Genomic DNA, 15,228 nt, shown 5'->3' with positions numbered 1-15,228 from the left:
ACGTGATTGCATATAATCATGGAGACCGAAAGAAAATTTAAGTCAGATTTCTCGAGCCAACTGGGACTTTTACTGTCCAATTCTTGCTGGCACTGCTGTAAACACAAAATTAAGATCTCGGATCAAGAATATATGTACTACTTCTGATACATTAAGTTCTCAGATTTTATATATATTTTTAAAATTCATCTGAACACCATAAATGTCTTTGCTTTTAAATTAAATAATGGGGGGAAAAAACAGAAGGACAGTAATTTGGAACCACTGGATATAAGTTTTGGTTTCTGTGCATATATGACTGTAGATGCGGCCCTGTAAATTTGGTTTACTGCTAAGGCATCCAAAACCATCTGCCTTTCTCTAATGATACTACCGTATTATTATTTAATTTATTCCATTGCTGCTGTACTTCCCTGAAAAGCCAGAACACAGTAACTCAAATTTTTGTCAAAACTAAGCTAACTGTATTAATATGGAAGCCAGTGGTGTAGAAAGGGTGGGGTGGGAGGGGCAGTCCACCCCGGGTGCACACCGCTGGGGGGTGTTGGCTCCGCTGGTTCCCCACTCCCTCTGCCCCGGAACAGGTTACTTTCTGTTCCGGGGCAGGGAACCAGCGGAGCTGACGCAGCTTCCAGCGGCGTGCACTCGGGGCGGACCGGCCCTCCCGCCCCCCCCCTTTCCTACGCCACTGGCGCGAAGAGCTCGTAAACTCAGGTACTGCGCCAAGGATAACTCCGCCTCCTCGGGGGAAGGGGAGCGAATAGAGAAGTCACTTTGAGTTCCGGGAAAGGCAGATTGGCTGAAGTGGCTGTCCGTTTGGCGTCGGAGGCGGGGCCTCGGGAGCTGGGAGTGCAGCTCTCGGCGTCGCTCTTCGGGAGTACAGCGCTCTGCCAACTGTTCCGACAGTGAGAGTGCCGATGCGCCGAGGGGGGGTGTCGAGCTGCACCCCGGGGGGGGGGGGGTGCGCAGCGGCAAACCACCCCGAGTGGCAGCCACCGTTGCTACGCCACTGATGGAAGCCATTTAATATTTGGATGCATTTTCAAGCCTGTAGCAAAAATCCAAAACACAGTATCTCGTACTCAATTGGGGAGATACGTTTAAGCCAGAACACGGTACTGTATTCGTTTTGGTCAAGAATTACATCATGGGGATTTATACAAAGAAATCAGGTTTTTTTTTTTGGGACTTTTCTTGTATTTACATTCTCAACAGTTAACTGTGTGTTGGCTTTTCAGGGCAGTGTAGTCATTGCTCTGTTTTCAGCTACAAGAAAGCAAAATTACCTTTATTTTCATTTGATTAATTAGTTTTGTGATTCACTAGCAGCTAAACCAGTGAATGAGGTTAGTTGTGATCCTGGTGGTCCGTGCAAATTGTTGCCGTTATTTGAATTTGCAGCAGCACTGCTAAGCATTACTAAAGTGCAAACCTTCTTCACAATTCTCATCCCCAGCCTAGTGGACAGTGGAACGTATTACTCTGCTGCTACTGAATGTGATTTATGGAACTGGCCCCTATCTAGCTGCACTGTGGACTGTGCCTGAAATTAGGCTAAGAAGCATTGGGTTCTCCTATTTGGCTTTTGGACTGTTCTCTCTTCCATAACCACTGAACTAACAGCATGTGACCGCTTGCAGGGGTGAGGGTTGGAGAACTGCTGCATGGCAACTGCCAGTAGAATTGCTAATCTGGAACTGGTGTTGACGATTGGGGCAATGTAATTATAAACTGGCTGATCATAATTTACAATGTGGATGTTCTAGAAAAAACAAAACAGATTAGCAAATTATATTTTTTTTTCTATGAAGTCACTGAGCAGTTGTTCATTTCTTTTTCCTTACTCTCTGTTGCTATGCTGCAGATGTCTGGCAATGATGGACAGGATCTTCTGGCTTTACAGAAAGCCATTCACGCCTCTAATCACAAGAGCAGCAGGCAAAAGGATTGGCATCCTGAGAAGATGACAGAAATCCAGCCTCATGTAAGTCATGTTGTTGCATCCCTAAAATGTAGAGGGTCATTACAAAGTCAAGGCAGTACAGGAATATATTTCTGAGCACTTCATCAAACACCCCCTTGAATGGAGCCAAAAACAGACTATATAACTATAAAAATTGATTTTGCAAAATGCTTTCTTTATTCCAGTTTAAAAGTTTAATCCTCAGAATGGAAAACTTGGCAGGCCTGATGGATCAAGTGGCAAGAGCTGCGATACTGATGATCCCAGGTTTGATAGCCAAGTCGAGTGTTATGCTTTTCAGGTTGGCTGGAGCTAGGGATGCCAAGGAGGCACCATTCATAGTCATGTGAAGGATGACGGGAAGGGAGGGACTCATAGTCATTGCTCCAAGGTTAACAGCTGAGATGCAATTCTATAAGGAGCCACCCGGTTTTAGATGGCAAGAATTAGGGTTACCGTATGTCCGGATTTACCTGGACATGTCCTCTTTTTGAGGACATGTCTGAGCAACCGAGCGGGTTTTGCCAATCTGCCCGTTTGTGTGGATTTCTGGACAAACGGGCAGGCTGGTGGGCCAGAAATCCAGACAAACAGGCAGATTGCTAGCCTCCCCTCCCCTTACTTACTACTGCCCTGGTGGTCTAGTGACCTCTTCCGCCTTCGGGGCAGGAAAGAGCCGCCCCCTCTTTCCTGCCTGGAGCGCTGCCCTGCATGCATCCTTCCTGTTGGTGATCTCGGCGCCGATTCAAAATGGCCGCTAAGAGTTGAAGTGACCTCATGAGACTTCAACTCTCGACGGCCATTTTGAATCGGCGCCGAGATCACCAACAGGAAGGATGCATGCAGGGCAGCGCTCCGGGCAGGAAAGAGGGGGCTCTTTCCTGCCCCGAAGAGGTCACTAGACCTCCAGGGCAGTAGTAAGGTGGGGGGAGGGGGAGTGACGGGGTGTGTGACAGGGGGGAGGGGAAAATGTGATGGGCTGAGTGAGGGCGTGAAAGGGGGGCGGGGCATGTGCCCTTTTTGGGGGACAAAATATGGTAACCCTAGCAAGAATGCTTGTAAATGTTCTAGTCATTTATGCACTTAAGTGACCTCTTTTAGAATACCGACTAGAGGAAAAGTGCACACCTTGCTTTGATGGCGCGTGACCAGTGTAGGTGAACAGCATAAATTATAGAATATTTTTGTGTGTTTATGATTTATTATACTGCCTTATGTGCCAGGAATATCAAAGTGGTGTACAATCTAGAACAGAATTTACGCACATTCATGCATATATATATAGGTGTGAACCCAATACAAAACTATTTCACCAAAAGGAGAACTAGAAACTCTGACAAAACACTCTCCTTTTCTCATTTAAGTTAAGCTTTCATAGAATGTATACGATTATCTTGTTCTCTGTTGCTATTGTACTAGCTTGCTATTGAATCAATAAAATGTTCAACAGAAAAGCAAAACACCTGCTTGTTACATACATAGTAACATACATAGTAGATGACGGCAGAAAAAGACCTGCACGGTCCATCCAGTCTGCCCATCAAGATGAACTCATGTGTATACCTTACCTTGATTCGTACCTGTCTTTTTCAGGGCACAGACTGTATAAGTCTGCCCAGCAGTATTTCCCGCCTCCCAACCACCAGTCCCGCCTCCCATCACTGGCTCTGGCACAGGCCATATAAGTCTGCCCACCACTATCTTCGCCTCCCAACCACCAACCCCTCTTCCCCCCACTGGCTCCGCCACCCAATTTCGGCTAAGCTTCTGAGGATCCATTCCTTCTGCACAGGATTCCTTTATGTATATCCCACGCATGTTTGAATTCCGTTACCATTTTCATCTCTACCACCTCCCGCGGGAGGGCATTCCGTGCATCCACCACTCTCTCCATGAAACTACCATCATGTTTTTTAGATATCATGTTACTCAAAATCCTCTGTATTACTAAATGTATATTTTCTTCTACATTTCCACTATTCATGATGTATTGTGAGCCACATTGAGCCTGCAAAGAGGTGGGAAAATGTGGGATACAAATGCAAAAAATAAATAAAACACTTTAGTCACACATTAAACTTTTCTGATTAAAAAAAATTGTTTTAAATGATAATGTTGGGGGAAGAGACCTTCAGTTAACAATTGGCACAGGCAGCCTAAAACAGGTTGCTAAGTGCCCACATGAATACACTATATACAGAGCTCAATAATGGCCCTTTGCAGCATTCACATGACATGTCATCAGTCTCATTCCCCACATTTAATACTGATAGTGTCCTGTAGGGAGAGCTAGCTACAGTATAGTGCTTTCTGCATGCACTATAGGAGTGGAGTGGGCAAAATGTGTAATGGTAGCTATTATCAGGATGATCTAAAAACCCTATCCCACAAATTGCAAATCCAAGTTCTATTGCGCTTGGAACTGACAAGCAGGGCCGCCGAGAGGGGGGACAGGGGGGACAAAAGTCCCCGGGCCTCCGGGGGGGCCCGGCGCCACCGCAGTCCGGCCCACCCTCCGTAGCTCCCGGAACTAACCTGAAGCGCCTTCACGTTCGCATCGCAGCAGCAGCAGGGCAGGCCACTCCTTTCTTCTGTGTCCCGCCCTCGCCTGATGTAATGTCCGCGAGGGCGGGGCATGGAAGGAAGGAGAGGTCTGCCCTGCTGCTTGCTGCGATGCGAACGTGAAGGCACTTCAGGTTAGTTCGGAGGGCCCAGCAGTGGGTGGAGGGGGGCCTGGCGACTTCGGGTGGAGGGGCGGGGCGTGACGCGACCTCGGGTGGGGGGCCCGGGCGCGGTCTTGTCCCGGCTCTCTGCGGCCCTGCTGACAAGCAAGGAAATAGACTAATTATAAAAATAAAGGCTATTTATTTACAAGCCAGTGAAACAACGCAAACGTGAGAACACAAATAACTAAGAATTATATGCAAATACAAGGTAACTCAGGAAAATAAGACTAAGAGGGTCTCTTACTAAAGCTTGGCTCGAGTTATCTGCAGCAGGGCCCATTTTATTCCTATGGTCCTACTGCAGATAGCTCAAGCTAAGCTTTAGTAAAAGACCTTTTTATGTTCTTATCAGATAATTAGTCAAACTAAACCTACACTAAGCCCTGGACTAGGCCCTCAAGTCAGGCCTACTATTAGAGGCCTACTATTACAGTTTATCAACTTTAATACAGTATATACTTGTGTATTAGTCAAGAAATGTTCACTTCAAAATGCCTTCAATAAACCAGGGTCATCTTACCTATGAGTCATTCTCAGTAGAGGCTAATAAAATTATTCTCCACCTCCTCTCTCATTCCGCTTCCCATCTCCCCTGCCTCAGTTCGGCTCCTCCCCCTAATTACCTTCAAACGTGTCTTCTAGAGAGCAGAAGCACAGTGATGCACTTAGGCTGTCTGTGGTCTGTTCTAGAGCACTCCCTGTCCAGCTCATACGGAAACAGGAAATTGAGTTAGAGGGTGCAGGACAGGTTAGAGGGAGCACTCCGGAGCAGACCACATAGAGCCTGGTGGACTAAGATAGAAGGGGGGGAGGGTAAGATTCCGAACCATGATGTTGTGTTTTAAAGCTTTATATGATCATTCTGTGGCCTATTTTTCTAAAATTGTACAACTCCCTTCAGAACCTTTTTTTTTTTTTTTTTTTTTTATTATTTGTACCCCGCACTTTTTCCCACTCATGGCAGGCTCAATGCGGCTTACATGGGGCAATGGAGGATTAAGTGACTTGCCCAAAGTCACAAGGAGCTGCCTGGGCCGGGAATCGAACTCAGTTCCTCAGTTCCCCAGTACCAAAGTCCACCACCCTAACCACTAGGCCACTCCTCCCCGAGGGCAGCTGACACCCGGAGCGGGTCGCCGCAGCGCACCCCCCCTGGGTGCAGTGCGACGCACCCTCCCCCCTCCGTAGCGCAACACCCACCGCCCGCCCACGAGAACATTCCTGGAAGGTGGTGAGGGGCGGGCGGGAGGGCCAATCCGCCGAGTGCACGCCGCTGGGGGAGTGTCGGCGCCTCGCTGGTTCCTTGCTCTCTCTGCCCCGGAACAGGAAGTAACCTGTTCCGGGGCAGAGAGAGCAAGGAACCAGCGAGGCGCCGACACCCCCCAGCGGCGTGCACCCGGGGCGGACCGCCCCACCGCCCCCCCCCCCCTTCCTACGCCACTGCCTTTTGGTCTGAGCATCAAAACTTAATGGTAGTACCAACAGTCAAAGTTTTACGCAAGGTTCAGATGCATGCACCTATCTTTTCCTGTGCCATTTTTATTTTATGGAGTGCCTCATTCCTAAATTTGCACGTTGAAAATAATTGCCTAAGGTTCCAGAAACATTTCAAATCTGTACTTTATAAACGAGTATTAGGGACTTGATTTAATTTTTTTTTCATAATTTCAATTTTTTTGTTATTTTGTATGTGTACACTGTGCTTCAAATAAAAAACTATCCAAAGTTCGTTTTCTGCCTAACGCTGTCAAAACTTGACCAATTTCAGTAAAATTTGAGATATATCATTCTGAATAAATTTGCAATAAGCCTACAGAAAATGTTCAAAATGGCCCCCATTGGCGCGCACACATGCTTGAAGTCGTTTTTCGCAGCATCAGTGACACCCTTACTCAAGTTGGCCCACACCTCAGCCAGACGCTGCTTGAGGTCATCAGTGTCACAAATCGATGTTTCATAAACATGCTGCTGCATAAAACCTCAAATCCTGTAATCAACAAGGTTCAGGTCTGGACTATTAGGGGGCCAGAAGTCTGTCAAAGTGAAATCTGCAATCATTCTCTGCAGCTGCTGGATGGCTTCACAAGCACGATGAGCAGGTGCACTGTCTTGCTCAAACTTGTAAACGTTGCCAGAGATTTAGCGAATGGCCGGTAGCTGTTACTGTAATAGTAAAATTTCACGATAGTACTCACCGTTAATCTTTACACCTGGGTCAATGAAGAAAAGCTCCATACATCCCATTTTGGACACTCCAACAGAACCGTGACCGATTTGCTGAATGTCAAGCAAGTACACAGACTACAGTTGGCAATATTGTGCTTCTTCACTGCAGTCTGTACATAAAGTTGGTCATTTTGGGTGTTGAACTAGGAAGATTTTCTCATCTGTAAACCAAGTGAAATCGACAGCATGTGAGAAGAACTTGCGAAGGAGTTGCTTGGACCGTGTTATGCAAGCAACGCGGTGGTTCTTGGGTAGCTGTTGCACTTGCCTCAACATACCATAGGTCAAGATCACCGTGGATGATTCAAAACATGATTGACTGAGAAATGCCAGTTGCTCAACTAGTTTGATGAGTGGACTTAGGAATTTTAGGTGCTCCCTCTTGACTCGGGAAACGTTCTTAAACTAAACACGATGTTTTCAACAGTGAGAACTGATCGGACCCTGCTGTTTCCTGACTTGCGATCAGTTGAGCTCATTTCTCACAATTTCTTCAAAACATATTCTATGCTTACCCTTTTCTACTTCTTTTCTGAAAACTCTTGCACCAGTCTATGAGAACCAGGGGCGTAGCCACGGGTGGGCCTGGATGGGCCCAGGCCCACCCACTTTTGCTACAGGCCCGCCCCGCCCGTGACAGCCCCCTGCACTGACCTGAAGCGCGTTCTCCCTCCAATCCAGCACCGGCGATCATAGCCAGCCTTCTACCACGTCCAGCAGGAAGTTGCAGAGTAGGCGGGACGCGCCTGAGAAGAAGCTCCGACGACGCGCACTGGACGTGGTAAAAGACTGGCTATGATCGCCGGTGCTGGATTGGAGGGAGAACGCGCTTCAGGTCAGTGCAGGGGGCTGTCGCGGGCGGGGTGGTCGTGGGTGGACACAAAATGTGGTGGCGGCGGGCGGGCAGGGGGGGTGGACGGTGGAGAGGAAAGAGGTCTGTGCCCACCCAGTCCACCTCCAGGCCCACCCAAAAATTAATCGCTGGCTACGCTACTGATGAGAACCATAACCGTTCTCCAGATTCAAATATCAGATCTTCCTGACTGAAAACCATGGTAATTTTTTATATTTAAAGCAAAATGGTTTCTGCGTCTAGTATGTCTGGTAGCGCTATAGAAATAAGTTGTAGTAAGTTGCATCATGATGATAATTGCTAGGTGGTGGTGACATCATTCAGGTGGTCAGCATGAGTGTAGACTTATTGCAGATTTATTCAAGATGACATATTCCAAATGTTATTAAAATCTGTCAAATGTTGACGCAGTTATGCAGAAAACAAACTTTATATAGTTTTTTTAAACACATAGTTTCTGTGTTTGTAATTGTATGCTTATTTCATATATTTGTGGTATATAAGTTTTTTAAATAAATAAAATTAAAACATTGGAACGTGGGAGGATGGGCCAGGAGAACTGAGTAAGAACGGCTGTGCGGAGTTCTAACTAATGAATTGGTTCATCAGAATCCCACAGTGGCCACTCTGTGTCACCTGGTTCTACATGGAAGATCCCTTTTCTTTTGCTCATTTCCAGGTGTAGGAGGTGACGATCCCCATTGCTGACCCTAGCGGTAATACTGCGAGACTAGCTCTAGAGGTTATGGCCAAATCCTATTTCTTTACCCTTCAACAGCTGTGATCAGTCCGCAGATTTTTTGATCATGACGCCTTCCATGATCTGATTCTCTCCCTATTCATGTCCAAGATTGATTACTGTAATACTGTTTTACCACAATTAGATTACTATCCAGCTTATAATCGAACGAGAAAAACGCCCAAGTTCCGACCTAAATCGGGAGATGGGCGTTTATCTCACAAAACCGAATAAAGCGGTATAATCGAAAGCCGATTTTTGGACGTTTTCAACTGCACTCCGTCGCGGATGCGGACAAAGTTGATGGGGGCGTGTCAGAGGTGTGGCGAAGGCGGAACTGGGGCGTGGTTATCTGCCGAACAGAGATGGGCGCATTTCACAGATAATGGGACAAAAGTATGCGTTTTTAGCTAGAATTTAGGGCACTTTTCCTGGACCCTGTTTTTTCACGAATAAGGCCCCAAAAAGTGCCCTAAATGACCAGATGACCACTGGAGGGAATCGGGGATGACCTCCCCTGACTCCCCCAGTGGTCATAAACCCCCTCCCACCACAAAAAATGATGTTTCACAACTTTTTATTTTGACCCTCAAATGTCATACCCACCTCCCTGGCAGCAGTATGCAGGTCACTGGAGGAGTTGTTAGGGGGTGCAGTGGACTTCAGGCAGGTGGACCCAGGCCCATCCCCCCCTACCTGTTACAATTGTGCTGCTTAATGCTTAGTCGTCCAACCCCCCCCCCCCCGAACCCACTGTACCCACATGTAGGTGCCCCCCTTCACTCCTTAGGGCTATAGTAATGGTGTAGACTTGTGGGCAGTGGGTTTTGAGGGGGATTTGGGGGGCTCTACACACAAGGGAAGGGTGCTATGCACCTGGGAGCTCTTTTACCTTTTGTTCTGTTTTTGTAAAAGTGCCCCCTAGGGTGCCCGGTTGGTGTCCTGGCATGTGAGGGGGACCAGTGCACTACGACTCCTGGCCCCTCCCACGAACAAATGCCTTGGATTTATTCGTTTTTGAGCTGGGCGATTTCATTGTCCATTATCGCTGAAAAGCAAAAACGCCCAGCTCATAACTTGGCGAATAAAACATGGACGTCTAATTTTTTCGAAAATACGCTTGGGTCCGCCCCTTCACGGACCCGTTCTCGGAGATAAACGCCCATGGAGATAGGCGTTTCTGTTCGATTATGCCCCTCTAAGCCATGCGGGAAGGTATGATAGTGTATCCCGTCTTCTTAAAGACCACCACTGGCTCCCAGTTTCATGTTATCTGTTAATCTGCAGCAGGGGCCCATAGGAATAAAATCAGTCTTGTGACATAGTTCACTAATCTTCAGTAAAACACCCTGTTAGTTTTGAACTTATGAGCAGTGGCGTAGCCAGGGGTGGGCTTGGGTGGGCCCAGGCCCATCCACTTTGGGTTCAGGCCCACCCTGTAGCAGCACATCTATAATGTGGCTGACAGGGATTCCCAAGCCCCACCAGCCGAAAACTCCCAAGTGTCCCTCCTGCATACCTTTTAAATAGCAGATCTTTGCCTGCAGCAAGCAGCGATTGATACATACTGTTTGCACCGGCCCTGCAGCCTTCCCTCTGATGTATTTTCACCTTTACAGAAACAGGAAGTTACATCGGAGGAAAGGCTGTGGGGCCAACATGAGCAGTGTGTATTAGTTGCTGCTCGCTGCCGGTGAAAATCTGCTATTTAAAAGGTATTCAGGGAAGGGCGGATGTCTGAGACCATATGGATGCAGGCAAGAGAGGGAGAGACGAAATCACTTGTGGGACAACAAGGCGGAGTACTTCTGTCCACCCATCTTGGGCCCAGGCCCACACAAATTTGGGTGTCTGGCTACGCCCCTGCTTATGAGACCTGACTCCTGTTGCCCTGGTTTGGCTTTTAGGCCAGACTTTCTGCCACAGAAGCTACACGTAGAATACAGTAGTATGTTGTTTCCTGACATTAAAAGTCACTTTGTAAAAAGAAATGTACAATAGCATTTACCATATACTTTTACAGTAAATATGCATTGGGTCTTAGTACATAAGTAATGCCACACTGGGAAAAGACCAAGGGTCCATCGAGCCCAGCATCCTGTCCACGACAGCGGCCAATCCAGGCCAAGGGCACCTGGCGAGCTTCCCAAACGTACAAACATTCTATACATGTTATTCCTGGAATTGTGGATTTTTCCCCAAGTCCATTTAGTAGTGGTTTATGGACTTTTCCTTTAGGAAACTGTCTAACCCCTTTTTAAACTCTGCTAAGCTAACCACCTTGAATTTTATTGATTCTTTTCAGAAATGACATTATTAAATGATGCCTTCCTGTTGATGATGATAGCTCTTCAAAGAGTCATACACAGCTGTGCATTCTATTCCGTTTACGTTTTTCATCAGTAATTCATTTTAATAAACATTTTGCATTTGTAGTTACAAGCAGTCTGACCAAGAATCTTCCACTTCTGAAGTTCTGTCTCTTCTATAAGCTAGACATTTCACTGGAATAAAATAAGTGTATCTTTTCAACTTCTGCCATTACTTTTTTGTAATAATTGGGATGCATTAGAATAAACAGTTTGTCCATGTGCCTTTTCTTTCAGAACCAGCCTTTGAAATCCCTTCGGAAGCTGCTACATCTCTCCTCTTCAAGTCATTCTGTTCCTCCCGAACCTCGTTTTCAACCCTTACCAAGCCAACCAACCAAAAGCTCCTTCCCTGAGAGTCGGATTCATCCCATTGGTCAGACAATCAGCAGTGGTGGTGGTAGCGGAGTAGTTATTCGTCAGGAACCACAGCCAAAGAGCAGACAGGCACTCCAGATCCCAGGCCAGATTGAACCAGTCTGGCACGTTTCCCCTGTAAATAGAGGTGGAAGTGATGGGACTCCCTACCCCGATCAGCTGGCTTCCAAGAGTGGACAGAACGGACACACATTTAACCGAACAAACCGATCACGCATGCCAAATTTGAATGATTTAAAGGAGACAGCGTTGTAATTGCTTATCTGGATGGAATGGCAGCCTGCAGGTAGTGTGAGCTTGTGGGTAAGTGACGGGTTACTGAAGCAGGGAAAGAAAAAAAAAAACAACAATCTGTTTTCAGCTATTTTAACATGTGCAATACACGTGCGGAGCCATACTATGCAGCCGCCACATCGATACGTCCAGGTCATCCCAGAAAATGCGATGGACATTGATTCTTTCACTTGAAAGCCCGCTGGACATCGGACAAGGTGTGCAATTCAAGAAAAAGGGGTTATCTGTACTTCCTTTTATTAGCAGAGCTGGATATACAGGTGTGCTGGCATTTCCAGGGAATGAAAAAAAAACAAAAAACATTATAGACCTAGGCCCTCACTGTTGAGCCAAAGCAGTGGAGCTGACAATACAAATGTATCCCTCTTTTGGGTTTAAAGAGACATTCTCTGTCTAAAATTTGTTTTCATTTTTTTTTTTTGTTTGGTTGTTTTTTTTATTACCCTATTTGATAGGTTTATTTGTAATATTTATTTATGATGAACTAATATTGTACTGTTTAATCATATATTTTATGTTACAATGTAAAGTTCTATTGAGCTGTTTAAAACATTGTGAACCAGTGCAACAGCTAAAATAGTTTCTATAAAAACTAATGGTATAGCATTTATATATTGCATCAAGAAGGTTATACAGTGTATGTGTGTGCGTGTGTATATATATATATATATATATATATATATATACACACACACACACACACACACACACAGTAAATAACTGTTTTATAAATATCCTCATTTAAAAGAAGGTATTATGACACTGCCATATTTTCATACATTTGTGATGTAAAGTTCAGTATTTCTAATAAAAGGGCGTTTAATTGTGGGTATAAGTGTGACTGTAACAGTATGAATCTTGCTCAGTAATGTAGGCATTACGACCAATCGTAAACAAAATCTGATCTTTGTTTCCAAATTATATTGAAGGGAATGTCAAAATCCAAATGAAAATTGCGACGAAAAGGGGCATAAGGCATACTGTATGATAATTCTACTTATATCCCACTGAACAGAGAGCATTGCCCCCTTACCCTCACTTAAAGTTAGATGCTCTTCCGTTCACTTTTGTGGGGTGGACACCAAAGAAATGTAACCTGAGCTGCAGGAAGGTGCATATGTACTGCACCACAGGGTCAGGCTCCCAGTTGTGTTTTGGTTCACATTTTTGCATAGTAGGAAGATAAGCATTTCGGTTTGTATTGTTTTAACTGGAACTGCTGCTTTGTTTTTTGTTTTTATTTTGTTGCTTACTCCTGTTTCAGGTTGTACTTGGCCAACTGTTTATTTTAATGCACAGTAGGGTGAGCGAGAACTGCCTCACTTATACCTCTTTTCTTCCTCATTCTTGCTTTGAAAAGAAAGCCAGCATGCTCAGGCAGTCAGACTGGTGTGGGTCCTAAGCCCTAGCCACCAAAGTCATGCATAGCTTGGAGCCGTGCAAGTCCACAAGTTAAGTATATATGTATATATGTATGTGTGTGTGTATAGATATATACATATAATTTTTTAATATTTTCACCAACTAATAATAAAAGTAAAGGGGAATATAGAAAGATTGGTCTTAACTGATAGTTTTGACTTGTCGTGCAGTACGGTAATCGGTCTTTCTGCTGTATATTTCAACTGCAAAGTGGCTTACAGTGAATCTCATGAATATACTTGACTTGCGGCTGGATCCTGACAACCCTTTGTGCTGCCTCCGATGCGCATTTCTGTGTCTTGCTAACCAACATTGTCCTTCATACTTAAGGTTCCAAGTTGTGTAGACTGTAGATAATATGAAAAGAATTGCCTGTGACCTGTTGAACTTACAGCCTAGTGAGTGTAGGTTCAGAATAAACCCATTTTTCTCTCTCCCCCCCCCCCCCCACTAATCAAATTAACCCAAAGTGCAGTTCCATTTCTGGCTCTTGTCTTTGGATGATAGTTGGAAACATCTGTAACTAACTAACTATTGTATTCTCTCTAATAATCGTCCACCCCACCCTAGGGCCAGAAATGTCCGGTCATCGTGGGCAGAAGGAGGGTAGAAGAGAGAACTTCCTTGTTGCCCCTTTTGTCCACGGCCATGCCTTTTTCTCTCTCACAGCTTCCTCTTAAGTCCCTCACTCCTTCCTCAACCCTAAGCACAGGAGGCTGCAGGAATGTTTTAAACAAATATAACCGCCGCTTAGCAAGCTGCAATCTTTCCCATAAGAAGGGGGGGAGGGTCTGGAAGGCTAGGCCTGAAAAATTGAGACCGTCGCTTCACCCCCACCATCTCCCTCTGATCCTACTTGACTTCTGCCTGGCACAACTACAGGGTAGCAGTGATTCAGTGAGCAAACACAGTGCAGGTAAACAGAAAGGAAAAAAGAAAGCACCATTCTTCAAAGCTTGCTCAGCCAACTGTGAGTAACAAAGCCACTGTGACATTGCTGTCAGTAATATTACTATGAAGTCAACCTCTAAAGTTTCCCTGAAACGCAAAACTCTCCATCATCTTTCAGCAGGGAATCCCCCTCCCACAGGGCAGAAATCCAGTCAGCATAAAAGTATAAACACGCCATTCCTTAGCCCATCAGAGCAATTTGCCTTCGTTGGTCCTGCTCAAAGTGATTCAAATTTTAACATTAATACAACTTCTCAAGCGCTTTGTCCAAGACAGCCCAGCAAACCCAAATTCAAATGAATCTGCCTGGTCACGGCCTCAGTCCGCTCTTTCTCCAGTTATTTAGCTTAAATAATAAAAAGAAATCATGATTAGAATATAATAAATAACAACAACAAGGTTAGTGTTTCACTCATTTATTTAAATAATTAAAAACTGTTGAACACTTCAGCAGTCTGTTGGCTGTTTTTGTCCCGTGTCACCAATTTCAGGCTTCCTAACAAAATTGAAGTGCCTCCAGTAATAGCCCACCCTAGACTTCAGAAAACCCAGTGTTTCTAATTATAGCCCAGACGATTATTAGAGAGAATACGGTAAGTGTACCTTTGTATTTCCACTTGAAATATGAAAGGGAAAGCAAAGCCCTTGTAGAGCAGTCACCTCTTCAATCTCTATATTCTTGCGTCATCAGACTGCCTGAAACTTGTAGAGTAAGTTGATGGGTTGTTGGAGGGTTTTTTTTTGCACTGGTGCCAGTTAAGAGAAAACGTCATAGAACTTGTTAATGTTGAAAAAGCACCATTGCAAACAGAAATATGAATACACTCTGCACACATACTGTTGCTTAAGATTTATACATAAATTTAACAGGTCATAGCCCTAAAGAATTTATGAAATAGATATCAAGAGTTATTTATTTTCCCATCACCTTTAAGATAATTTAGATTTGTGCATCTTGATTTCATATATATTTTTATACATGTAAAGTATATGTAGATACCATATATATTCTAGCCCTTAAAGGGGATTTTTATTTTTAATAAGATACAAACATCCGAGAGAGAATGTAAATCAGCGTTAGTTATAATTTTGGTTAGTTTTAGTCTTTAAACTGTATGGATTTTTGCAAATTACCTTTTTTTTCCTTAAAGGAATAAAAGTTTCCTTTTGATCACAGCTACATCCCCAATTTGGAACTCAGGAACTGCTGGTCCTGTTTTAATAACAGATAATTCATATATTGCTTTGTTTTGGATGGAGATCCCAGTAAGATAACTCCAATCGGGATAAAAATGACAGTTGTCAGC

General features: G+C 44.8%; 1 protein-coding gene across 1 annotated transcript in view; it reads left to right on the top strand.

Annotated features, from left to right (window-relative positions):
- CDKL5 (cyclin dependent kinase like 5) overlaps positions 1-11,963 on the top strand; it is a 384,829-nt gene extending 372,866 nt beyond the window's left edge. The window contains exons 17-18 of the mRNA XM_030202287.1: positions 1,865-1,984; positions 11,114-11,963. Of these exons, the coding sequence (XP_030058147.1) occupies positions 1,865-1,984; positions 11,114-11,509 (516 nt within the window). The 3' untranslated portion in view covers positions 11,510-11,963. The remainder of the gene's footprint in view (positions 1-1,864; positions 1,985-11,113) is intronic.
- The last annotated feature ends 3,265 nt before the right edge of the window (positions 11,964-15,228 follow it).

Source organism: Microcaecilia unicolor, chromosome 4 (assembly GCF_901765095.1).
Source record: "Microcaecilia unicolor chromosome 4, aMicUni1.1, whole genome shotgun sequence".
NCBI classification, from domain to species: domain Eukaryota; kingdom Metazoa; phylum Chordata; class Amphibia; order Gymnophiona; family Siphonopidae; genus Microcaecilia; species Microcaecilia unicolor.
The sequence above is the reverse complement of the archived record's forward strand: the minus strand, read 5'-3'. Positions and strand labels throughout refer to the sequence as shown.